Source organism: Pavona decussata, unplaced genomic scaffold (assembly GCF_977016875.1).
Source record: "Pavona decussata unplaced genomic scaffold, jaPavDecu1.1 SCAFFOLD_237, whole genome shotgun sequence".
Taxonomy (NCBI): Eukaryota; Metazoa; Cnidaria; class Anthozoa; order Scleractinia; family Agariciidae; genus Pavona; species Pavona decussata.
Window position 1 is genome coordinate 612,305 of NW_028145642.1, and position 25,670 is coordinate 637,974.

Genomic DNA, 25,670 nt, shown 5'->3' on the forward strand with positions numbered 1-25,670 from the left:
AAAACTAGTCAGACATGCGGTTTTGTGACCTTGCATCCGGAAGGAATGTTTCTCAATCCCTTACATTGTGTAAAGGAATAGGAATCAACAACTGTCACATTTTTAATATTTTTTTCTGGTTTTACTTACATTGTGTATATTTTACCTTTTACTTGAACAGGTGCAGCAGAAAGACATGAATTTCAGGCAGAAACAAGGCAGTTATTGGACATTGTAGCCAAGACACTTTACTCAGAAAAAGAGGTACAAAATGTTTCATTGCAGCAACTATTTTTTTTCTTTATTAATACCAAATTTTCCACAGCTGACAAAAGTGTTACAATGCTTTGCCTGATGTTCTGGTCCCAGATGTTCAAAGAGGGGATAACTTTATCCACTGGATAAGTTGCTATCCAGCGGAGCAAATGTACTTCAGCTAACGCTTTTGGCAAGTTTTCTACACAATCCCATACTTAGATTTGACATATGCTTCTACCCTAGTCACAAATTATAGGGCTACCGGGAAAATCTTGCACACATTTTGTCTGCTGGATGACAACCTATCCAGTGAATAAAATTATCTGCTCTTTGAACAACTGGGGCCTGGTGATGTGCACTGGAAGGAAATCCCAGCTCTCATTATCCACTCCATTTTGGCTCCCAGGGTTTTATATTTGAAACATTTGCTGAGATGGATCTTGTCACCATGCTATATCTCAATGTTGGTTCATAAGATTGGCAAGCAGGTTGCGAGAAACAACATTGACAGGGGGAAGGGGAGCAAGGGAAGGATGATTGTCTCGACTTAACAAGATTGACATTGTATTATAAAGCTATCTTAAGAGATGTTAATGGCTAAGAGTAGCCATGTTTAAAGTACGTGTACAGCTTTAGATCACAAAACACTCTTCAAGCTGTCAATGTTGTACAATTCTAGAGGAAATTGACAGATTTTATTTACCTAAACAATCCCCAATATTAAAGGTTGTTCATATTTCACTAAATGAATGTGTCACTTGTAACCACAACAATGGTGTTGTTCTCAATTCGTTAGAACAGTCAAAATCTCAAAAAATCAGCCACACACTACGAGGTGATCGCACAAATCCAAAATGGCTGCCAGAGTCTTGTCTCTTGTCACAAGGGCATGGGCCTGCGATACCAATACAATCCCACAAAATCACCATGACAACTGTCAAAACAGTTAAACATTAACAAACAAAATATTCATTCCTTAACAGTTGTTAAAGTTTCATTGAAGGGTTAAGGGGGTGGTTATTCCATATCAAGGTCTTTTATAAGTGGGGTTTAACTGAGAATTGCAGGAGTCATCAAAAATTCAAAGTTGCAGATGAGTAAAAGGCTTATTGGAGAGTGGTGGGGGTCGCGGGGAGGGGCTTACAATAGTTAACAGTAGTTACTGTTACAGTATCAACGTTCAGATCTGCTGCATAACACATCACATCCCCTGTCCAAGTATTGGACAAAACACATCCCTAAATATCTCTGTTCATGCATGCTTGTTATCCCGAAGAAGATCTTCTTATTTCAAAAATATCAAAGCCACCAATAGCAAAGATCATTTTGAAAATCAATTTGCCATGGAAAGTAATTGTGATGTCTTGCTTGGATTTAGCTATCCATACGAATCCCTTCCAATTTGCACCGGATATACCAAATTCTGAATCAAATCATCATCATCATTATCAGACAACTGCACCGCAATTGGTTAAAAGCTTTCCGGCTTACACCTTCCGGTCTTTTAACATGCTTCGAATCTCTTCTGGTGTTGGTGGGTATGCCTGGCTGATTATGCTGGCAATGTACTGATGAAACATCAGCTTTGGGGGACTGGGCATACATTTGTGGTGTTTAGGGTGGAAAAGGGCGTACCTGTTGACCAATTCATTCTCTGGTTTCCTGAGGATATGCCCTAAGAAGTGAAGCTGTCGTTGTTGAGTCTGCTGGATGAGCAGATCTTGTTTCACTCTCTTGAGGACTTCTTCATTTGAAATGAAGTCCATTCTCTTAATACCGGTACCCAGGATTATTCTATAGCAGCTGGTGGTGAAGCTGTTGAGTTTAATCAAATATTACCCTTCAAGAAATTCCTTTTTAAAATTGAGTCTCCTCTGTGCATTTTGCTATAACACCAAGGAAGGTATTTTGCATGTCTTTCTGTGTTCTGTAGTTTTCAATTTCAAATCATTCATATTTCATAATTCTTAAAGGGACACAGTCAGCTAGTGCACATGCGCATTAGATACCATTTCTTAGCTGATTTGCATATCACACTTCATCACAAGTCTTGCACTGAGAAGCACATCCTTTGAAAAATCAAAACAAACCTTGTCGAGTCGAAGTATATGTCAGTCATAATAGTGATAATAGACCTAATGTCATATTAGAACACTCATTTTCTTGATACCATGGATAATTTACTGATGGACTTGTCCAGGGAAAGCCAATGTGAGCTAATGCCTCCGAAGTCGAAGAATCATTTAATCATTCATTTCTGATTTCAATCCGATATTTTGCTTTTATAGTCTCATTTCTACAACCTCTCCACTATCTAAATCTAGGAACCAAACCCATGTCATTGCAAGAATACTTGCTCGACCCATAGAAAACAAGGTTCTACTAGAGTTTGTCCTTGTCGAAGAGATAATCGACTGTATACCGAAGCTTGTCTTCGTCTGAGCTAGCTCCAAACCAAGCAGCCATGACGCGAAGTTAGAATCATTTACGAAGATTCTCTCCGCACGAACCTTTCGCCAGGTTGAGAAAATGCGATTTTCCAAATATATATAATGGTTATTTGCTCTCCAATGTTTTTTTTTATTTCTCTCGTTATTTCAGTCAACGCAGGTGATTTCTTCCGCCCGTCGTCTTCACGTTTCCCACCTCTTCTTTTCATGTTTCTTTGGAGACGCGATCCATACTGTTTAACTCGTGAATGCGCGTAGCGCAATGAACGAGTTATAGCGATAGCTGACTGTTGACTTGGTTGGTTGGTTGGTCGGTTTTGTCGTTAACTTTTAGGCGTGCGCAGTGAATGAGTTTTAAATTCAATTAGTGGAAAAAACACGCTAACATTTATTGTTCACGGCGCATCAGGAAATTCTTATTCAATATGTAGAGAATAATTTGACGATCATTTAGGGCAAGAATGGAGACTTTTCGTTCAATCTGAGCAAGTTACAAGTTTTTTCAGTTTTTCAGAAAAAACGTGAAAATTTTTTTCACGACGCATCAGAATCTGGACTGAACTCCAAAGGAAAAACTTCACGCGTTTATTTCGGGCATGAAATGTAATGCGATACTTTGTTGAACAGATTTCCCTTTGTGAGATTGGCTTGCCCTACAGTATTATAAATTTTGTAATTTTAATTCCCAAAAAAACTTCACTTGCCCATCGGGCAAGTGATGGTTAGAATCCACTAGCCCGATCGCAAAATCCAGTAGCCCCGGACTATCGCACACGAATTTGCATGACGTAGCTGCACATGGCGTGCTTCTATGAACTTTGAATAAAAAAAACATGTGATTTTGTTTTAATCGGCGCATCAGAATAATCTTATTCAATCTGTAGAGAATAGTTTGATACTCATTTTTATAGTACAAGAATTGTTATTTTTCGTTACATAATCGGGCAAAGATATAATTTCTTTTGGCTTTCAAGGAAGTTTCCTGTAGCTGTCTAAATTTCAATTACTATGTGTCACCTGCATTCATGAGTTGGCTCACAGGAGCCTTTGATTTTAACCAGAAAGGATAAAATAGTATCATAGAATGAGCAAAAGCATACTCAGAAACAGGTTTTCAGCAAAACATTGGAAATCCAATAAAACACTGGGAAGGTTGAAGCAGTTTCTAGATGTATTTGATGTGTACCTTTGATTTCAGGTTGAGGTAGACACTTTTCAAACTAACAAAACTAATGTCCAGGTCAGCTTGGTCACAAAGCTGACTGTGTCCCTTTAAGTGATAAAATTAACTGTTTATAATAATGGGTAAAAAAACTTCATCATTGCTGACAATATCCCCAATCTGCAATTCCAATCTCTGATCTCCGATTCCAGCTCTTTCTTGTTGTAAGAAATGTAAGCTACACAGACCTCCTGATGCATGAGCTGTTCATTGCAGTTGTTAACAAGTTATGAAGGACTTGTGTAAATGGACCAAATCTAGTGAAAAATAGCTAGCATTTAATATCTAGGAATGTATCTCCAATAGTAAGTATATCTTAAGACTGACCAGTACACATGCTAATATTAGAGAGATTTAGCTTCGCGTTTACGGCTAACGCCAAATGGGAAACGTCAAGCCGCTGTTTGTTCTAAAATGCATAAACTTTTGTTTCTCGTACTCACGTCTCTCTTTTTCGTGTTTGCTCGATAGCTGTCGCCGACTGGGTGGAGATAAGCTTAAACCAAAAAAGCTTCATTGTTTTTCATCAAAGAGATAATTTCAGCCTGGCGTTTGGCGTTTGCTGTAAACGCGATGCTAAATCTCTCTATTGTAGATTACATTCACTTACTGTACAAGGCTTGCCATTCAAATAGTACTGAACAGCAAAAACAATACATGTGCACTCAAAACCATACCACTGCAGTATTGCTCACATTTTTATACATATCCGATACCTTCGTTCTTTACCCTGCTTCCTTTTCCTATTCCTTAGTGACTTGCTTGTTAGTAAGTCTGTTTTTCTAATTTTCGTAAAATGATAAAATTATTGGTAATTAATTTTCAAGGCAATGCACATAAGCACTTTTCAGGGGTATGGTAAGAAAACTGCAACAAGTTTTCTCCATGGTAATTCAGTTAGCAGACATGAATCCAGACATCACTACTGTTATCCATCAATATAACATTAAGTAAAGTTGACTACAGACGAGATTATGGAGACGAACCACCGGTTTAATACATCAGCCATTACAAGATCAGCGAGCACATGCAAGCACATCCGGGATATAGGTATAACTTAACATACTGCGCAAGTCCAAACTTGATGTGTCACGTGTGATACGCATGACAATATCGTTACATCTCCCTTCGCTTAAATGAAATAAAAAGAAACAAAACAAAAACACCGAAAACCAAAGGAAACTTTAGCAATGGTACAGGAAGCTCAACTATGAAGCTCAATGTTACTGTTGTGTAACAAACAAGCCAAAAACGAAACTTGGCAATGGTACAGAAACTAGCGATAATGTTCACTGTTTAATGGCCTTTGTGGAGTCACACTAGACACAGAAGTCTTTCAGATAAGCAGGACTCCTAACAACTCTGCCACTTCTAGTCCTAACCGGAGCAGGATCAGTAGCTTCCCTTGGTTGGGCATTCGTTGGCAGAATATTGGCAGGAGGTTGGACATCTGTTACATGAGGCATCTGTGGTGTAGGAGATACAGAAGGCAACTGCAATACAGTAGATGCAGAAGGCAACTGACATGCACCCTCAGGATGTTCCGATGTAGACAACTTAGATAGCACCAGCTCTTCATCATTGTTTACTTCTCAGGAACTTTGTAGAGATGGGAACGGTTGCGGCGATAAAGTCGACCATCGTTAGTGCGAACATTGTAGGAGCGTATATCTACATGCTGATCAACTTGTGCCTTGAACCATTTCGACTGACGATTAAGGGGTTGGAGTCGCACCACATCTCCTTCTTGTAGAGGTTGTAGCACCTTGGCTCCTCTGTTGTAATACAAGGCTTGTTTCAATTGTCTCTCTTGTAACTTGTCGCCCACATCAGGCGCCAACTGTGGCTGCAGCAACTGACTAGCTATGGGTAGGGAAGTTCAGTTTTTGCGTGAAAAAAGATGTTTTGCAGGGAGCTGTCCATTCCTTCCGATGGCGTGTTCCTAAAGTCCAGTAGCGACAACTGTGGGTCATGCCCCGCTTCAATAGATTTCTTTAAGATTTGCTTTGCTGTTTAAACACTGTTCTCTGCCTTGCCGTTGGACTGGGGGGTACTGCGGCGAGGTTCTAATGTGTTCAAACTGGTACTGCTCTGCAAACTGCTGGAACTCTCTGCAGTCAAACTGTGGTCCATTGTGTGTGGTAATTCGTTCTGGAAGCCTGTATCTAGCCAGATGGGGCTTAAGTTTCTCAATAACTCTTTTAGAAGTGTTTGACATCAGCATATCCACTTCGAAAAAGTTGGAATAACGGTCAGTGGTAACCGGGTAGTCAAGACCGTGGAGCTCAAACAGGTCAGCCGAGATGCTTTGCCAAGGTCTGTACGGTATTTCATAGCACACTACGGGCTCCTTCTGCTGGTCTGGTTTGTAACTGTTACAGATACTGCACTTTGAGATAAACTCGGTGATTTACTCTCTCATGCCAGGCCAGAAAAAAGCGTCTCAAGCTCTTCTAAGACATCCCTGAATGCCCAGGTGACAAGCATAAACCTTGTCGATAATGCAATTCTGCAAGGTAAGTGGAACCACAATTTGTTCACCCTTGAATACAACTCCGTTCTGTAGTGACAACTCTCCTCTGAAAGGGAAATAGACCTGCAACTTGGGGGACACATTCGTCTTGCTATATCTGGCCAGCCTTTTTTGATCATAGTGACCAATACACTCAGATCAGCGTCCAGTTCAGTTTCAGACTTGATGTCACATAGGGTCATTTGTCGAATGGGTACAAACTCAGGCATGGTCACATACTCAGTCTTGATCTCTGTTGGTGATCTTTCATCAGCAACACCCCACATGTCTTCCTCTTGCTTGACCAGTGGGAGATACGCCAGACTAAGGGGATCTGCCATGTGCATCTCAATGCCCTTTCTGTAAGTGACTTTGAAGTCAAATTTCTGAGGACGCAAGAACATCCTCTGCAGATGCTTGGTGCACTCCGCAAACTTTTTTTAATAACAGATTCCAGAGGTTTGTGGTCAGTATCAACGAAGACCTTTCTACCATAAACATAGCTCTCAAACCGCTCAACACCAAAGACAATAGACAGCAACTCTTTCTCTATCTGAGCATAGTTAGTCTCAGCTGGAGTTAGGGCCCTGCATATGTACGCGACAGGGTGCCCATTCTGTAAAAGACATGCTCCAAGACCACTCATGGAGGCATCACATTGCAGTACTGTCTTCTTTGGTGGATCAAAGAAACTTGAGTACTGGCGCTTGCATTAGAACCTGCTTCACATCCTCCAGGCACTTTCCATAAACTTCTTCCTCCCAAAGAAGATCATTACCTTCCTTCACAAGATCTCGAAGTGGCTTAGCCGCATCTGCCAGGTTTGGTGCAAACTTCTGTACATAGTTCACCATTCCTAGGATTCTCTGGACACCATGCTTGTCAGTGGAGGTGGCATTTCGATGATGGACTTCAGTTTGTCTGGATCCACTCCAAGACCCTCTGATGATATCATATGACCCATGTAGGTCACTTCCTTTTGTCTGAACTGCATCTTTTCAGCATTCAGTTTGATGCCCTTCTGCTGGCACCGGTTGATCCCCCTTCAGGTGACGATCATGATCTCTGAAAGATTCTTCATCTGTGTCTCCCGATCCAAACACCAGTATGTCATTAGCAATGGCTTTCTGGCTGGGTAGACCTTCAAGAGCAATATCAATTCTCCTCTGGAACTCCTCTGGAGCAGGAGAAAGTCCAAATGGCATTCAGAGCCACCGGTATCTACCCTATGGTGTTCCAAAGGTGGTCGCATAGCTGCTCGGCTCATCTAGTTGTATGTGCCAGAACCCGTTTTTCGCATCAAGCACTGTAAACACAAGGGCCTTGGATAGCAGTGGGACCCATCATCTATTGTGGGCAAGGGGTAGTGATTCCAGTGTAGGGCCTCGCTCAGTGGCATGGAATCAATACACAGTCCTACTTTGCCATTTTTCTTTGTTGTGACCACTACTGCTGAGATCCACTCAGTAGGTGTAACAACCCTCAGGATCATTCCAATGTTTGACAGTCTGTCCAACGTTTGTTTTAAAGGCTCTTTAAGGGCAATTGGCACCCTCTGAGTGGGTAGCTGAACTGGATGGACATTCTTGTCAATTTCCAGGTGTAGTTGGCCTTCAAGTTTGCCTTCCCCGGAGAACACATCTTTGTACAGCAAAATGCAGTCTTCTTTCTTGAGATTGACAGGGTCTACATCATTTGAATCCACAGCAAGGATGTTTTGTTCATTGATTGTTAGCAATTGAAGGTGTTTGCTGGCCCTTAAACTAAGGATAGACTTGCATGGACTTACTCCACTAACAATGTGAAATTGAATACTGTACTTCTTATTGTTCTTTGGGTTTGTCACGTTTCCAGTGGTTTAACTTCAGACTGGTTGTACATTACCAGAGTCACAGATGTTATTTCCAAGTCTTTTAGGCAGTCTATTTCACAGAGTCTCTTCACTGTCTTGTCCGTCATGAGGTGTTCAGTTGAGCCGCTGTCAAGCTGGAACTTCTCTTCCCCACCATTGACAAAAAGGGTGGCAAAAATTTTGCTTGCGTGATTACTGGAGGCTAGCGCATTGACTTGCTCTTTCACGTCAATCACTGCTACCTATTCGTTATCATGGGATTCACAGTCCATAAAAATTTGCATGTCATTCTTGACTCTTGTGATTCAGTGCTGGGCCTGTTGTCCGATACTCCAGACTTCTTTTTGCCTGCCGGCTGAGGTCTCTGAAGATCTACAGATGTCAATACATTGATTCAAGGTGAGTTTGCCTGCTTGTAGTAGTTTCTTTCAAGCTGAATTGTCATTAATGCCAACCACTATTCTATCACAGATTAGTGAGTCTGCTAGTGTCCCATAATTGCAGGTCTTGGCTAATTTACGTAGAGCAGTATCATAGGCATCCACAGATTCATTAGACTCCTGATCCTTTCGGTTGAAGACATATCTTTCGTAGGTTTCATTGAATTCCCCAATGCAGCATTTTTCCATCTTCTCAAGTATTGCGTCTGGCTCTTTCCCCTGGTCTTCGGACTCAAATTCCATTGAGTCAATAACGTCTTGCACACCTGACCAGATGCAGGTGAGCAGGGTGGTCGTCCTTCATTGCTTGTTCCTATCCGGATTTTCCAGGTCCTCTAGTTGAGCAGCTATTTCGTAGTTTGACCACTCTCGACTAAATCGTTGCCATTTAACAGGAAGATTTCTGCCGCTTTAATCCCCATTTTCTGGAAGCGGTATTTTCACTGGAACTGTAATCACAATATGACGTGTAGTCAATGAATTCGGAGCTGAACCGCCACTGCTTTTGCCAGTGTTGTCACTCGGGGTTGTTGGCATATTGAAGCATTTAAATTGGAGAAAGTACTCACAATTGTCTTCAACGGAGGCTACGAGCTGTAGTTTAGGCCCATCCCACTTCTGACACCATATAACGTTAAGTGAAGTTGACTACAGACGAGGTTATGGAGACAAACCGCTGGTTAATACATGTCAGCCATTACAAGATCAGCGAGCACATGCGAGCACATCCGGAATATAGGTATAACTTAACCTACTGTGCAAGTCCAAACTTGATGTGTCATGTGTGATACGCGTTTCAATATTGTTACAATCAACACCTCTACATATGCATACATGTAACTTTTCATTACAGTAGTAGCCAAGTTTGGTTGTGACACTTCACAACCAAGTTAACACTGTCTTTCGTGGGGGCAACTCTAAATGTTTTTTCTCATAATTCTGCTAGCAAATCTTGCAAACCAACATTGAGAAGACAGGGTGACGAGATCCATCCCAAGAAATCATTATGTTACTATTATACTAACATTACGTAAATAAGGATTTTGTGACGAATTGGCAGTCATACTTTGCAGGCTCCAAGAGGGATGGGCCACTGTGTCATCCATTTTTCACTTCCACTGGATGTAGGCCTCCCAGCACGTGTCGCCCACAAATCCTACACGCTTTGGCAAGCTCTCTCTAACCACACTACAGAGCACTCATGTGCCAGTGAGCCACTGTCCCATCTCAAGTACCAACTTATGCCTACAGAGAAACACTATACCAAATCACATGCAATGAATGTAAACAACTCTACATCAGAAGCACCACATGATTTTTCCACTATCCCATAAGAGAACACCCAAACAATGACAATTCCTCTGTAAAGAAACACATACTTATGTGCCAAGGACAGTAACTAGTAATGATAGCATTGATGTCAAAATAATTACACAAGTTAACAACCCCGTCAACTTATGGTTGTGCAAATTAAGCATTTTGCATTTGAAAATACAAACCTGAACTCAATTCTTAAGAAGACTGCATTAAACTTAGAGATCTTTTGGTGTAGTCATAACTGTCTACAGAACTCATAGAACTCGTATATCTTTTGTCCTCATCAAAACGCGTCATTTAGTTTTTACCACTATCGTCATTATATAGTACTCGGAGTAATAAAGGATTATTGAGTGGGTACGAATGTTTGTTATGGGTATCGAGGTTGGCCATATTTGACCTTGAGAAGGCAGCAAGCCTAGCATTGTTTTTTCGTTTCGTTTTAAGCCAAGGGCACAAGGGACTCAAATAACCAACTGCTTTTCAATTGTTTTCTAGCGAACTCTCTCTCATCCATGGAATTTCACAGGATGATAACACGTGTCATATTTGCTTCTTTGTGGCTGGAATAAAGGACTTTCCAGGAAACAAGTTCCTAATCAAACTTCGTTGTATTAGAGCTATGAAATTTCCGAACAACATTGCAGTTAACTTGCAAAAATAATTGTGGTTGAACTTACGAATGGAGCAGAGGTTAGAACACACAGCACGAATACAGTGGTTTCAAAGTGACGCTTTTTTCCACGGAACACTTCTTTGGACGTGGGGAAAAAAACGTATGCGCGCACCTTGCTGCACAAGTCTATGACATATATCTGCATCCGGTACTTGACCCAAACACAAAATCGAGTTTCTCTCTCCTAAATGTTCATTCCCAGGCCTCTAGAGGTTGAGTTCAGGTTGTGTTCTCCTAACGTCGAACGTAACAACTACTGTCTATTGTGATTAGCATCACCTACTCGTTATTTGTGCCATTCACACCACCACTCCATTTTATAATCCTGGCCGGTGGAATATTTTCTCATCCCCTGATGATGCAAAAGCTCAGAATAAAACAAGATACAGTAGCTTAAGGCCTCACTTGACCCATTTACCCATTATTCAAGATGCTACTGAAGGACATCTTCAGATGTTTGGTTATTTAGTTTAGTGAAATCTAAGTTGAAAGGGAAAAAAACAGAAATGGTGACTGAAAGAAAAACCTAAATTAACTAGGACAAAAAATTTTACACAAAACAAACGACTTACATGGACAATCCCTGAAAGAGAGCAATAAACACCAGCAAAATGAACATCCAATCTTTTTTGTGATGAAAAGGGTGAGATGTATGTCCAAGTGCCCTGGTAATCCCAAAGAGACCTGAAGCTACAATGAGCGACTAAAATGTTGCTACACCTCCATTTTTAACTCCTGTTTTACAATGGAAATCACAGCTTGCTGATGCAAATTTATGTTCCCCCTCTTCCCCCATTCAATGTTACAAACCATTTCCCCCAAAACTGTCCTCCTTGTAGAATGACATATTAATCTCAATGCAGGGATGTTGATGATCAAAAACTACTTTTGGAGAACAAGAAGATCATTTGTACAAACAACAGGGCAGTTTATGATCTGTAGCAATAATTGCTAAATAAGTATTGTTTCTGTCAATCATTGTCGTCTCAGGGCCAATTTTAATTGAACTGAACACTTACTGTCACTGTTGTTGGTCGACCGCCAACTGGTTAGCTCAGTTGGTAGAGTACTGGACTACCATGCGGGAGGTCGTGGATTCAAACCCTGGCCGGACCAACACTCAGGGTCTTTAATTAATTGAGGAGAAAGTGCTGCCTTTGTAATGACATCTGCAAATGGTTAGACTTTCTAGTCTTCTTGGATAAGGATGATAAACCGTAGGCCCCGTCTCACAACCCTTGTTAGTAAATAACTCTGTAGGGCGTTAAAGAACCCACTCACTGTTTGCAAAGAGCAGGGGACATATTTCCCCGTGTTGTGGTCTGGTCTTTGTGTATATTCTCATGGTTAGGTGGGTAAGTGCTCAGAGATATTAACTGCATAAGCTACTTTTAAATCCGAGGGTAAATAAAGATATGATGATGATGATGAGTTTTATATCATATCATACTCCCTGTTAATACTCTCTGAATTTGAATGGTTGTTATTCCAAGGATTACTAAGTTAAAAACTCATGATTGCTTTTATCCTTGCTTGCCACAGGTTTTTATTCGTGAACTGATATCGAATTCTTCTGATGCCTTGGAAAAACTGCATTACCAGTTTATGACAGGAAAAGATGTTGCAGAAAATGAACTTCCTCTTGAAATCAATATTGCAACTGATCAAGAGAATGGAACTTTAGTAATAAAAGATCATGGGATAGGTATGACAGAAAAGGAGTTAGTGGATAATCTGGGCACTATTGCCAGGTCAGGTTCAAAGGCATTTCTTGAGGAACTGGACAAACTGCGGCAAGGAGATTCAGCAGAAAAAAGCATCATTGGACAGTTTGGAGTGGGATTCTATTCCACTTTCATGGTGGCAGATAGAGTTGATGTGTACACACGTTCTTATACTCCTGGCAGTGAAGGACTCCTTTGGACATCGGACGGGTAAACGCTTTTGTGTGATTTTGAGCAAAGAGTCGCTGTATAATAAGACTGGACCTTCAAGGGAAATGAGGACATTTTTACATAAACTTCCACCATCACGGAATGTTTAACTTACCACTTGACAGACAGACCTGACAATTTTAGTTTCTTTTTTTAGTATAGCACAACTTCAAAGCAAACAAGACTTGATTGCAGAGTTTCAGCAAAATTTATTAAAAATAAATTAAATAACAAATAATTATCTTGACATTGAGTAATTAGCATTTGCAAAAAACAAAAATCATTTGAAAATATTGTACTGTATTTTGCCCACTTTCAGGTCTAGAAACCCCCCCCCCCCCCCCAATTTTTATTTATTTAAGGTTAATGTGATGAAATTGGAATAGAATCTACAAACACTGTAAAGAGGCTTAGGAAATGCAAAGAGCCTTAATCTGAGCACTGTCATGTGATTGATTAGCAATAATAATAATATTGGTTTATTAACAAATGTCATCGCATCTTTAAGATGAATCACAACATATTTACAGACCCTCCCGGTCTGCTTAAAAATCAATATAGACTCAGCTAGTGGTGTGAGGACATAATTAAATTTGAAAACCTGCAAGTCACTGGTGCCTCCCGAAGAAGTAAGACACGCCCTTGCTGCTAGAACTTGTGAAAGTGTTCTGCTGGCAGCAGTTCATTGATCTTGAGGCAGGGTTTTTTAACAATGGCTTCAGAGATAATAACTGCTGTGCATGAAGGTGGTGTCAACCAGTGCATTAATACATTTTCACAAGTCAGCTGCCAAACATGACTAGAAGGAAACCCTCATGGACTGAAAGTGAATGTAGTAAAATTGTACTGAGCTGAAATCAAATGATGTAAGACACATCCATTGTGAAGTTCAAGATTAGTAGTTGTGAAGTCATTTCTTCACACACAACAGAATGTGTCACCAGAGAGACATGGGAGTGGTTTACGGGCATCTCTGCAGGACTCAGTAGAAACATCTGCAGGATGATTAAAATTCCTGAGGTTGCACTAATACGTATTGCAGACTTACTGCAAAAGTGGATCAATGAGGCCTGTTGTATTCTTTAAAAGTTGTGTAAGGGAAAGCTGGGGAACCCATAGCCTCACTGACCTGGGTGGAACTCACCAATAAACAGCGAGGAAATAAGATTTTTGTCAGCCACCTGTGGACTGTGTATATTTATGTATCAAACCGTGTCTTCCAAATAGTTGCTGTTACCACCTACCACCAATAAGCACATCATTTAGAAAAAATAGTGGGTGATTGAACATACACTTAAATAAGGGTTTGGAGTTTCATCCCATGGTTTTGTTCAGTTACTGGGACAGTGGTCAGAGATATGAAAATTCTTCCTGTTTTTATTACCAACTAGATATTATTTTTTACAAGAGTAACAGCACCTTCCCACTCGTGTACTCTGAAAGACTGTTTGTTCTTTTTATTTTGAATTTTGCATGTTTGAAGATTCTAAGAGATGCTTTACTGTTGTAGTTCTGGCTCATTTGAGATTGCCAAGGCAGAAAATGTTTCTCGCGGAACAAAAGTTGTGATCCATCTGAAAGAAGACCACAAGAATTTTTCTCTCAATACCACAGTTGAAGGTGAGATGCTATCAGAGATACTATTATTGACAATAAATATAAATTGGATCATGTACTTTGTTCAAATCCATGATTCCTGCAGACTGTCCTATTGGAGCGTGGTTTGAAAGCAGTATATTTCTCTGAAACAAGTTGCTTTCACCCCCAGTTTTTGTCCACTCAATCTGGCGAAAAAGCACCCAAGCCTTACGGTATGCACAGGTAGTTCCTCTAATACCAAGAGACATCATACCAAAAGTCGACTTTAGGGAAATGGTTCACTTGCTATTTTATTGTTTGCCAGGTTTGCATAATTAAAAATGCCTGCTAAACAGTATTATGGAAAACAGAAATGACAGTGTTCACTACCAAAAGCATGATAATTGGGTGTAATTACTTATTGACATAGAAAAAAGTAACATGAAAGGAAAGAGAAAAACATTGTTTTACTCAAAAAGAAATTGTAAGTCAAACAGACTCTCCCAAGAAACACAGGACAACAAAGCTCACAATGGTAAACAACATACAAAAGAGAAAAGAAAACAAGAAAAAAAATGATCGTTATTGATAGACAATATAAAATGGTAATTGAGCAAACTTAAATGCCAGCTGCACCATTTTCTATTTGTTTTTTTTTATTGATTGTTTTAGTACGTTTTCTGGTCAAAGTTGGGTTTTCGGGATGACACTAGACACTAAAATGTTCAAGGTGTAATTGATTGAACAGGTGCCATTTATTACCAGACTTGTTGTGCTGTTATAATTTTATAACAGATTTGTCAAGGGAAACTGAGTCTTGAAGAAAAATATCAATTAGTTCAAAGCTGTTGTACAATAATTCCTTACATACATATACATACATACATATAATTTTTGTTGAGGCAGGTCGGTTTGCGGCAACCCAAAGGCTGGTGTGGACCTGCCAGGAACTAAAAAACTACTTAAATATATGTCCAAGTCTTAATTTATAAAAGCTTACTTAACTATGGAGATGGATGAGATGGAGATTTAAAGTAGTCCAAAGTTACGCAATCTCTTTGAAATTTGGTATCTGTTTGCACATCAAAAAAGAACAAAAGATACTGCTGACATTGTGAAGAAAGGGTTGAGAAATATAGCTTCTTTCTTCTTGTATGTTGTCACAAGTCAAAAGCCTGCAGATTTAGCATCATGAGGAGTCTCGGCACTTGATTTGAACAAATATAAACTTTGGTAGCATGGACCAAAGTGGCGTCAAGACAGTGAACAAGTATGGCCTGCTTGGGATATCTCTGAAGTTAGAAAAGATACATTTGAGAAGATTAAACGTGAGATGAAGGGTTCAATTACCTATTTACGAAAATGCAATACAGGAAGGGTTGAAAACCACTTAATATGTTTCACCAGGGCTGAAACACCATTTGGTGCAGATGAAACAGAGTACTTCTCCCTTCTTTAACTTCCTTGAATCACAGCATGGCTGTTAAGATTCAGTTGAAATGTAAGAAAGCCCAAACTGGGGAGCTAAAGGCTACTGAAATAAAAGAAGCAGAATTTCTATGGATGAAGTTCATCCATGCAGACAACCAACTTCCCTGAAGCCTTCAAGGAAACGAGTAGAGTCACAAACAAAGAGGACTCCTAGGGTCAATTTTAAATTCAACTTCATGAATACAGTTTAAGCTGCAGTGAAGAATGGTCCATTCTGAACTAACCCTGGAGGCAATTTATCTGACTAATAGTTTATCCCAAAGGGAGCCATTTCGTCTTACTACTCATCCAGGATTAACACCAAAAATGTTTTCATTCCTAGCTCAACTCCAAAAGGAAAATTGTATTCCGCAAGGAAGGTCTGAAAGTAATTTATGGCTATAGCACCTGCTAGAAATGTTCAGGTGGACTGTTCAAGTGTTATTTTTATCAAGAAGAGTGTTTTATCTGATTTCCAAACGCTGAAAAGTGGGTTGAAAAAATGAGGCACAATCAAGGGTTTTTTTTTTTTCAACCATTTTGAGGTATTGGAAATAAGATGAAACAAACACTCTTTCAAGTGTTTGATGGAGCTTCTTAAGCAATTCACAATTCTTGGAGAAATTCAAGGCACAAATTCACCCAATTCTAGGATAATTAAGATCACATTTCGAAACTTCCTTTGTTATAGTGATTTCCTTTGTTTTCTCTTCAGGACTTTGGGAAACTTCCATTTCATGGCCCAGAAATATAGCAGCAAAATTTGCTCCATTCACTTCGATGATTTTGATTATTTCGGTTCCCTGGATACTTAAAGTGAAAATTTTAAGAAAAAGGTTTGGGTATGCCTCTTCACTTGTGTCACTATTAAGGCCATTGACTAAGAAATGATCATAGAAAGATGAGGAAAACCTAATTATACAGATTATATTGGATATTACTCGACAACTTAAAAAATACAAATACAAACATAAGGTCACAAGAACTGCCTTTGATCAAGCCTGGAATTAAACAACCTCAAGCCACGAAAATCAAAGTTTTACTGTCAACCAAGGGAATGAATGGGACTTTATAGTGGAACTGGCCCCTTTGATGGATGATTTTATGAGAGAATGCACTCAGGAAATCACTCAGGGAATAAATTTGGAAGATTTGCCAACTGCAAGAAAAGCTTGAAACCTTCCTGGTAGAGGCAGATGCTGTTATTAAATCTTGTCCACTTGTCTATGCAGTGTCAGCAAAAGGTTTGGGTATGTCTCTTCACTTGTGAAACTGTTAGGGTCACTGAATAGGAACAGATCACACAGCTAGATGAGGAAAGGCTATACATATTAACCTAAGGTCACAATAACTGCTTTTGATAAAGCCTGAAAAGCTATGAAGTTCAAAGTCATACTCGGATTCTTGCAAAGTTAAATTGGAATTAAAATAAACGGGGACAAAGTGAAGGCCTGCCTACCTGGTTCTTTAATTCCTTTTCAAAAATTTCGTTGGAACTACACTTTTACATTTGAGTGATAGCAAACAACGTTGGAAGGTGTATAAAAACGTATGAAGTTTTTTGTCACCAGGTAGGCCCCTGAGACATCCAGTGGCTTCTACCATACTCGGATTCTTGCAAAGTTAAATTGGAATTAAAATAAACGGGGACAAAGTGAAGGCCTGCCTACCTGGTTCTTTAATTCCTTTTCAAAAATTTCGTTGGAACTACACTTTTACATTTGAGTGATAGCAAACAACGTTGGAAGGTGTATAAAAACATATGAAGTTTTTTGTCACCAGGTAGGCCCCTGAGACATCCAGTGGCTTCTACCATACTCGGATTCTTGCAAAGTTAAATTGGAATTAAAATAAACGGGGACAAAGTGAAGGCCTGCCTACCTGGTTCTTTAATTCCTTTTCAAAAATTTCGTTGGAACTACACTTTTACATTTGAGTGATAGCAAACAACGTTGGAAGGTGTATAAAAACGTATGAAGTTTTTTGTCACCAGGTAGGCCCCTGAGACATCCAGTGGCTTCTACCATGATCAACCAGTACCTAGATAGAATACCACACCCATGACTGGCAATTCCACACAACCCAGCCATGACTACCCTTTGGGAGGGGGATAAAGGTCTGCTGGCAAAATTCAGAAGAAACCACTAAATCATGCTACAAACACTTAATGGCTAGAGTGTCAAACTACAATGTATCGATGACAGGCTATCAAGCCTCATTCATTAATTAGACTGATGACTACTGTAGTGAAAGAGACTGCTGACCAAACAGGACTGCTCAGCTCGTGATTGTTAACTTGGTTCAACATTCATTAAACTGCATTAAATTAGCATTGAATTTAACAGCTTTTTGTGTTTTAAGCAACAATTGCTTTATGGGCACCAATATGGCTGTTGCTTTAAGACACAAATTCTTGATCATATTGGTCATAAACCCTGCAGTTTGAAACAACATATCAATGATTTTTTTCTTTGTGGGACATTAATAAACCTGGTTTTGGAGAATTTTTAGAAAAAGCAAACACATCACCCTACAGTCAAATTTATGGGCTAAAATATCAGGTACTGAAACTACATTTGTAGATGCAGTTGTAAACAAAGGCAAACAATTTTAAGATATAAAAACATTTCAAGGCGACTGAAACCTTTCAATGCACACATTTCTCCTCTAGCCACCAAACCAGTTGCAAAAACAGGATTTGTGAGGGTGCAGCCCAAAGACTCCTGTGTACAACTTTCAAAACAACATTTGAAAATAATGTTAGAAAATTCAAATTGTGACTCCTTACTAAAGGCTCCCCAAAAAATCTGATTGAAAAACTTTTATCAAATGTTCTCAAACTCGTTAGTTATTCATGATGCTATCAGCCATAACGAAGCAAAGTACTAAGCAAAGTGAGCGCTTCATTCAAACGACCACGAAGCGGGAGATATCAATAATGAGAAAACCTAAGAAGTGGGTGTAAGATAGCCGTGACAAAGCAAACAATTGGCTAACCTGGCAAGTGCAATCCAACAAAAATATTAACAAACAAAGAACTCTCTGAACAGGCACCGCTTATTACACAGAAAACTTTTAGAGTTATTTGTTGGAGAAATCATTTAAAAGACTCGGGCTTCTTGTTTCATTGGATTTCCAAACGTGAGAAAACAGATAGCTTTATTGTTTTCGAGTGAATGAAACACTCACCCTCTTCTTACAAATAATACTTAAATTCACAGAAATTTCATCGGCATTGAAAGAAAAAAAAACCCATACACTAAAACAAATATCTCATTTTGTGACACTAGCTATCAACCATCAGTGTCAATTCTCAGGTATGTTTTAATGGAAAATGGCATTTGATACAGAACCAGCCATTTCTACAACAAGTCTTCAAAGAGTCACCCCTAATTTCCTTTAAAAAGGAAAATTCTTAGTTGACATACTTGTCTGCGAAAAAACATGACAAGGTTCCACTTTCAGAAGTTTTATAGGCCGGTTGCTCCTTTGGTACCTTCCCCAAATGTCTTTCATGTTTCCTTTTAGGGGTCTAATATATGATATGGCTTGACGTAGAATCTGCTTCAGATATGTTATGTCATACCCTGAGTAAGTAATTACCATGTTTTGGTAATTACATCATAACTTGGGGGCATGTACGACGAAAAAATTGCAAATGGTGGTAGTGGGAAGGTCTGATTCCTGCTACTCTTTCTGTAACCAAGCTAAGCCAAATTGCTGGGTTAGTGACAAGGGTGCAATTTGTTGGTGGCTAGTAGGTTTTTTGGCTGATACGCTATTTAAAGCATCCTCTTGGAACAGCATTGTGTGAAAAATAAATTTACCTAATCAAAGAGAATATTTTTACCCATCATTGTTTCATAGTCACATGACATAACTTGGTGAACTTTTTTATTGCAGGTACTATCAAGAAATACAGTAATTTTGTGAGCTATCCAATTTTCTTGAATGGTACATGCATTAACACAATTCAGGTATATATATATTTAAATTACATTTGAGTGACCGCAGGTACCCCCTCACTTGATGGGTCCCCACCCCTAGCCCCTTACGTGTACTTATTTGTACAGTTTTAAAAATAAGTGAATAGCTTGATTACCACTTTTTCGATGCTTAACTTGCAAGTGATGTTCGTCATTTTCCAGTGGAGACCACATCTTCTAAAAATACTGATTTGAGTAAATTGTTAGTCAGATCATTGAAGTATCCTAAGTGGCTGAGACTGGCCACTATTGGGCACACTGTCAACACTTGGATATTGTTAGGCTAGGTTACTATAATTCTTGGAGAGTATGGCGTTGGTACACTGTGAAACTAAGCTGTTCTTTGTCCATTAAATTGGCAACTAAGAAGGGACAAAATGCAGCGAAACGAAGCTCTTCAAGACGAAAACAACCTGCAGCGAGGCAAATCGTGAGTGTTTCCCAATGTTTGGTGAGCTTGGGCACAATGAATCTGAAGGAAAAACGGGGTCAGCATGAGAAAGCATGGAAGCTATGGTGAGATCAATATGAAAAAATATGCCATGGATGTTGGTGAGTCTGGCAGATAATCTCTACTTGTTCCTGTTAGTAGGAGGCGGAAAACTCCAGAAGTTAATTTAAATACTGCTGGAAAACCTATGAATTATGAGTTGCACATTGAGAAGCTAAATCAGCACTTGGAGGCACACTGACAAAACACCTTGAAATTGACACGCCCCAGACCTACCCTTCAGGAACTTTGAAACGAAGTCCAGACAACAAGATTTGCATTGTGAGTTCCCAATCAACATAGAAAATGCTATCATGTTGGTAGTTGTCAAAACAAGGAATGGTGAGCTCCAAAACGAATTAATCCAAAAGAACAGGGACCAGAAGATGGTGCGTGAAATGCAAAATCATTTTAAAAAGCTAAACACGAAGAGTGGTGAGTCTGTGAAGATGAATAACTGAATGCAAAGAATAGCAATGAAGGGAACAAGATCTCAAGGCCAGAACAATACAGCATGCAGAGCAGCACATCCGACAAAGGCAAATCCATTCAAAGGGAGGCATTTGCCTGGCTAGAGGAAGGAATTGCCTTAGATATGGAGCAATTAATCACTTTGCCCGCGTATGTCCAGGCAGAAAGTCTAGCCTAGCCTGAATTGGGGGCAGGAGCTAAACAAGAGCCATTCAGCAGAGGACAACAAGGCCAATTCAATTCAATTCCATTCAATTTTTATTCACACGTATTCAAAATACAATTATATATTTTTTATGGTGAGAAAATAAACATGTAGGGCATTGTATTTATTTTAAATAAGTGGTTTTACCTTCTAGGGAAGAAGTGCGTAGTGGCCAAAGGAGCAAGGCTTTCATGTTGGCCACTATCTCTGTGCAGTTACAAAAAAAGATAGGGGGAAGTGGAATTTATAAAACTGATTGTAGAGCTCTGCGAATTAAATTAGGCTTAGGAGAGGAACATACATCAGTAAAGGAAAAAAGTGTTGACAGCAAATACATACGTTATCAAAGGTAACTCCCATATTTACAAGTGGTGCAGTAACTGAGCTAAGGAATTATAGGCCTATAGCAGTTATTTCTCCATTTAGTAATTAAAAGTTCTGGAAAGATTAGTATATCAGCAACTTGTGTCCTTCTTAGAAAAACAATGTCTGCTTTTTAACTTCCAATTTGGCTTCTGAAAAGGATATTCAACTGAATATGCCATTCTGGAACTCTTGAAAACTTAAAATCAGCAATTGACGATGAAAAAATATCATGCGCTACCTTTTTAGATTTTTCAAAGGCATTCGATACAATCAATCAACAAAGAAGAGGTTTATCTATACCAAGTAACAGCGTAAATGGCCGTATTTATACTAGAAGACGTCTAAGATGACTTATATAAATATGGGAATTAAGGCAGACGGCTTAAACGTCAGTCGACTAAGACGTCTAAAGTTAAGTGCGTCTGAAGGCTTATTTTGGCTCCTCTCCAGCCTTGGTTTCTTGCTCAGGATTACACCCGCTAAGGCCATAGCCTCCGCAAGCTCAACATCTTCATTCATCTGCTCAAACATCTGTCTGCTCGACCTCTTCCGATTCCTAATAAACATCTGTAAATTCATATCTTCTTCTTCTCGTCATCGCTGCAATAGACTTCACAATGTGTAGTGAAGGCTTATTGCGTTGATCAGTTGAAACTATACAAACACAACATACTTCATATTTGCACTTTATTTGCACACGTTTTCGTTTCGCGCTAATAGTTCCCGCTCGGTCCCAGTCTTTTTGGTGAGTAGAACCCAGTCTCTTTTTGAGAAAATCAGCCATTTTTGCATTTTGCGGTGCAAATTAAGTGCGTCCCGTATTTATACTACTCCCACTGAACGACAAGTTAAGTGCATCCCGTATTTATACTAGATGCAGTTAACGGGCAGACGTCTTAGACGTCTGCACGTCTTAGATGTCTGTAGTATAAATACGGCCAATTGCAAAACCCCATGGTGACAGTGGAAATAAACACTATTGCTGTCACACTACACCTGGACACACAAACAGGTGTTACTAACATCACTGAGAAACACTTTGATAGCCTTAAAGGAACAAGCCACCTGCAGCAAAAGAAGCAGTCATCATAGGTTATCTGGGGGGATGGCCGAGGACCAGCTTAAGCTGTTTCACTGCCACCATCTGCTAAAACCAAAGGAGCATTGAGGAGATCATATTCATAGTCAAGGACTCCTTAGTTAGGCAGCCGAGAACATGGACCTTGTGGGGTGCCACATCGAGCAGACAACAAAAGCGTCGCATTTGGCATCGGTAGTGGAACAAGAAGCCACAAAGGACTTGGCTGAAGAGTATGACAATGTCTTTACAAACATTGGGGAACTTAAAGTGATGATTGCGAGGTTGGTGGAGTCACGGACTGACCTGTTACAGAATGAAGAGCCAGATCAACCAACTATAAGGGACATTCTTTGGCAAAGTCTTCTCCAGTGATGGAATATCACCGGATCAAAACAAAGTGAAAGCATTACATGCAACAGGCCCACCCCAGTCACAAGCGCATGAGTGATCATTCTTGCACTTTGCTGGAGCTAATGCTGACTTGAAGATGACGAGGTATTTGAGAAAGTTATCCAAGCAGTAGTACAGGTTGCATTGCACATACAGTCTCATGGAAAGACCTGCTAGAAGAAACAGTTCGGGACCTAGGCCTGACGGAGCTGAAAAGTGCAATAGTCAGAGGGTACTTCACATTGGCAGAAAGGAAAACCTCAGGCCACAGTTTGGCCAGTCTTCATGAAGTTAGCAGCAGGTGGTGGATTGGTAGTGTGAAAGGCCTGCATAGTGGTACCCAGGGCATTTTGAGGCAAGGTAGTCCGACTAGCCCATGAGGGACATCAGGGGTTACAAAGACAAAGGCGTGTCTCAGAATCAGAGTATTGCTTCCAGATTTGGACACCAACAACAAGTGGTAATCAACTTATGAGTGTGAACAACTGCTAATGTTGCCTCTACCAAGTGAGCCCTGGAAAGAAGTTGCCATAGGTTTCTGGGGCCCTACTAGTGCAGGAGAATACCTCCTATTGGTCACATGCAGGCAGTCATGCTGGGCGGAAATATAGTTTGTTATTTTATCATCACTTGAAATACCAATGATCACGGGTAGGAACAATGGGTCTCCAGTCAGTGGACAAGAGTTTTTTAAAAACTTCAGCAAGTACCTTGGCTTCAAGCACGAATGTAAGCCACTGAGAAACCCTCATGTCAATGCAGAAGAAGAGCAGTTTATGAGAGTGCTAAAAAAGCTCTACCACAAATGCGGACTGACCTTTTAAAATTTGAGGCAATGTACAAAGTTTCCTACCCTGCTTTAGAGTGACCCCACACTGCATCATGAAACCAGTGCCGGCCAAGCTGATGTTCCCTGGTAGCAAGTTCCACACAAGGTTGCCTGGTAGAGATCAACCCTAAAAAATGGATTTTGAGGAGGTTTTTAGCATGATTTGGAGAAGAAGATGAAAATGAGAATGTTGTGAAAAAGATTGTGAAATCATCAGACATCCAGGTCGGAGTTGGCCAGATCTGAATACAGCAGCAAAGCCACACCTCCATTTGACGGCAAGCTGCTAGGAGTGCAGTACTTGAAAGGAGTGCAAATAGTAGCCAAAAGGAAGCAGCCCATCACTACTGCACATTTTTTATGGAGGTACTTGACCAGACCTCTGAGAAAGCAGGCAGGTGGAAGCCAGGGCCAGAGACCAGTAGTCAAGAACCATTCGAGCCCACTCCCGATCATCTGGCATCACCATAGATGGAGAATCATCCCCATGAATTGCGGTCACCAGAGACTGAAGACTTGAACCGTCCCTTTCGCCAATGGTTCAGTGCAACCACCTCGGCAACGTCCTTCACAGCAAAGCGCCAGTCACAGTAAATGGCCTCAAAAGAGTATGGGTGAATACCTCTTAAACAAGTATTCAGACTATTTGTTATCTGACAAGATCCTGTGGATGAACAGTTGTCACCGAACTTTCGTTTTATTATTAGTTTGCTTGAACTGAGAACTGAACATGTGTTAGTAGTCAGCTAAGAGTTCCCATTTATTTTAATGCATGGGGGAATGTAGTTTCCTAACTGACTGAGACTGGCCACTAGCAGGCATGCTATGATCACTGGGACAGTGTTAGGCTAGGTTAGCGTACTAATGGTTGGAGAGTTCGTATGTTGTGAAACTAACCTGCTGTTGATCAATTAAAATAGTTATTGCTGCTACCTGCTTAGTATTCACTTCTTGTTAGAGACAACTTGGTCATGAAAAGAGCTGTTTTTCTATGGAATTCAATTTGTACAAAAACACTGAACATTTGCAATGACTAAAAATAATTTCAATTACTTCGTCACCAAGGTGGCTAAATTCATTATTATTAGCAAGACTGTAAAGAAATCCTTGAGAAAAACCAACCAACAAACAAAAGGAATCTCAAGTTATGTCCAATATACATGATGTTTACATGATGAGATTTGACTGAATATGTACAAATATGTATTTGTTTACCAAGTGACAATATTTCTTATTTGCTTTTTTCCCCTGTTTGTTTGTCATTTAGCCATTGTGGACGTTAGATCCCAAGAGTATAACCAATGAAGACCATGAGGTATGCATACGATGTAGAAAACTTATTTATAGATCACGTAACGTTGTGTGGTTTATTTCTATTTGTTAAATAGCAATAACTCTATCATTATAAATAACAAAAGTTAAATTAAACACAGATAAAGGTTCTATGAAGTAAAACCAAAGTAATCTTTATTGACTTCACTTTGATTAATTACAAGAAGTAGTAGTTACTTTAACTATTTGCTCATCCAAGACTCCAATATCAGTTGTAATGGATATCATAAGTAACACTTTTCATTTGCGTAGACAGTAAAATTCTTCTAATACAGCAGTTGTTTTTCTGAAATTACAGCCGTTTACCAACCTTCCGTTAGTTCTGAAAAGAAAGAATCATTTGTAATGTTCGAGTGGGCTGTTGTATTAAAAATGTAGACTGGGTGCTGGCTGAAGCTAACCCACCATCAAAGACAAAAGTACAGTGACAAGCAAAGGACATTAATGGCAACACCTTACAGACTCCTCTAAAGAGTTCTATTCGGCAAGTCCTTGATAAAAAGTGCGTCATTTTCCATAGTTCCTTTGTACTCTGGGAAAACGAAGATTGTTCATGTCTCTTGTGTTATATGAATGGACGTTAAAATTTCGTAAAAGATTCAAACCAAAATCAATCAGTCATTAACATATTCATAAATACGAATATAACAATGTCTGCGTTTTGCGAGGGTTTGCCAGCCAAGAGCTTCAACAGCTTGCGTCGAAGAGGAGAAGCTGGGCAGTTTGAGGATGATCTCAGCCTTATTTTGCAGTACAGTAAAAACCGCCATAAAATAACACGTATTTGGGGGGTTCAGGCTGATTTTATTCTTATATATCGAGTGTTTTCTTC

General features: G+C 39.7%; 1 protein-coding gene across 1 annotated transcript in view; it reads left to right on the plus strand.

The window, feature by feature from the left end:
* LOC146457761 (heat shock protein 75 kDa, mitochondrial-like) overlaps nt 1–25,670 on the plus strand; it is a 108,914-nt gene that overhangs the window by 25,956 nt on the left and 57,288 nt on the right. Inside the window, exons 4-8 of the mRNA XM_085091471.1 lie at nt 161–243; nt 12,249–12,640; nt 14,151–14,260; nt 19,592–19,665; nt 24,774–24,821. Coding sequence (XP_084947597.1) covers nt 161–243; nt 12,249–12,640; nt 14,151–14,260; nt 19,592–19,665; nt 24,774–24,821 — 707 coding nt within the window. The remainder of the gene's footprint in view (nt 1–160; nt 244–12,248; nt 12,641–14,150; nt 14,261–19,591; nt 19,666–24,773; nt 24,822–25,670) is intronic.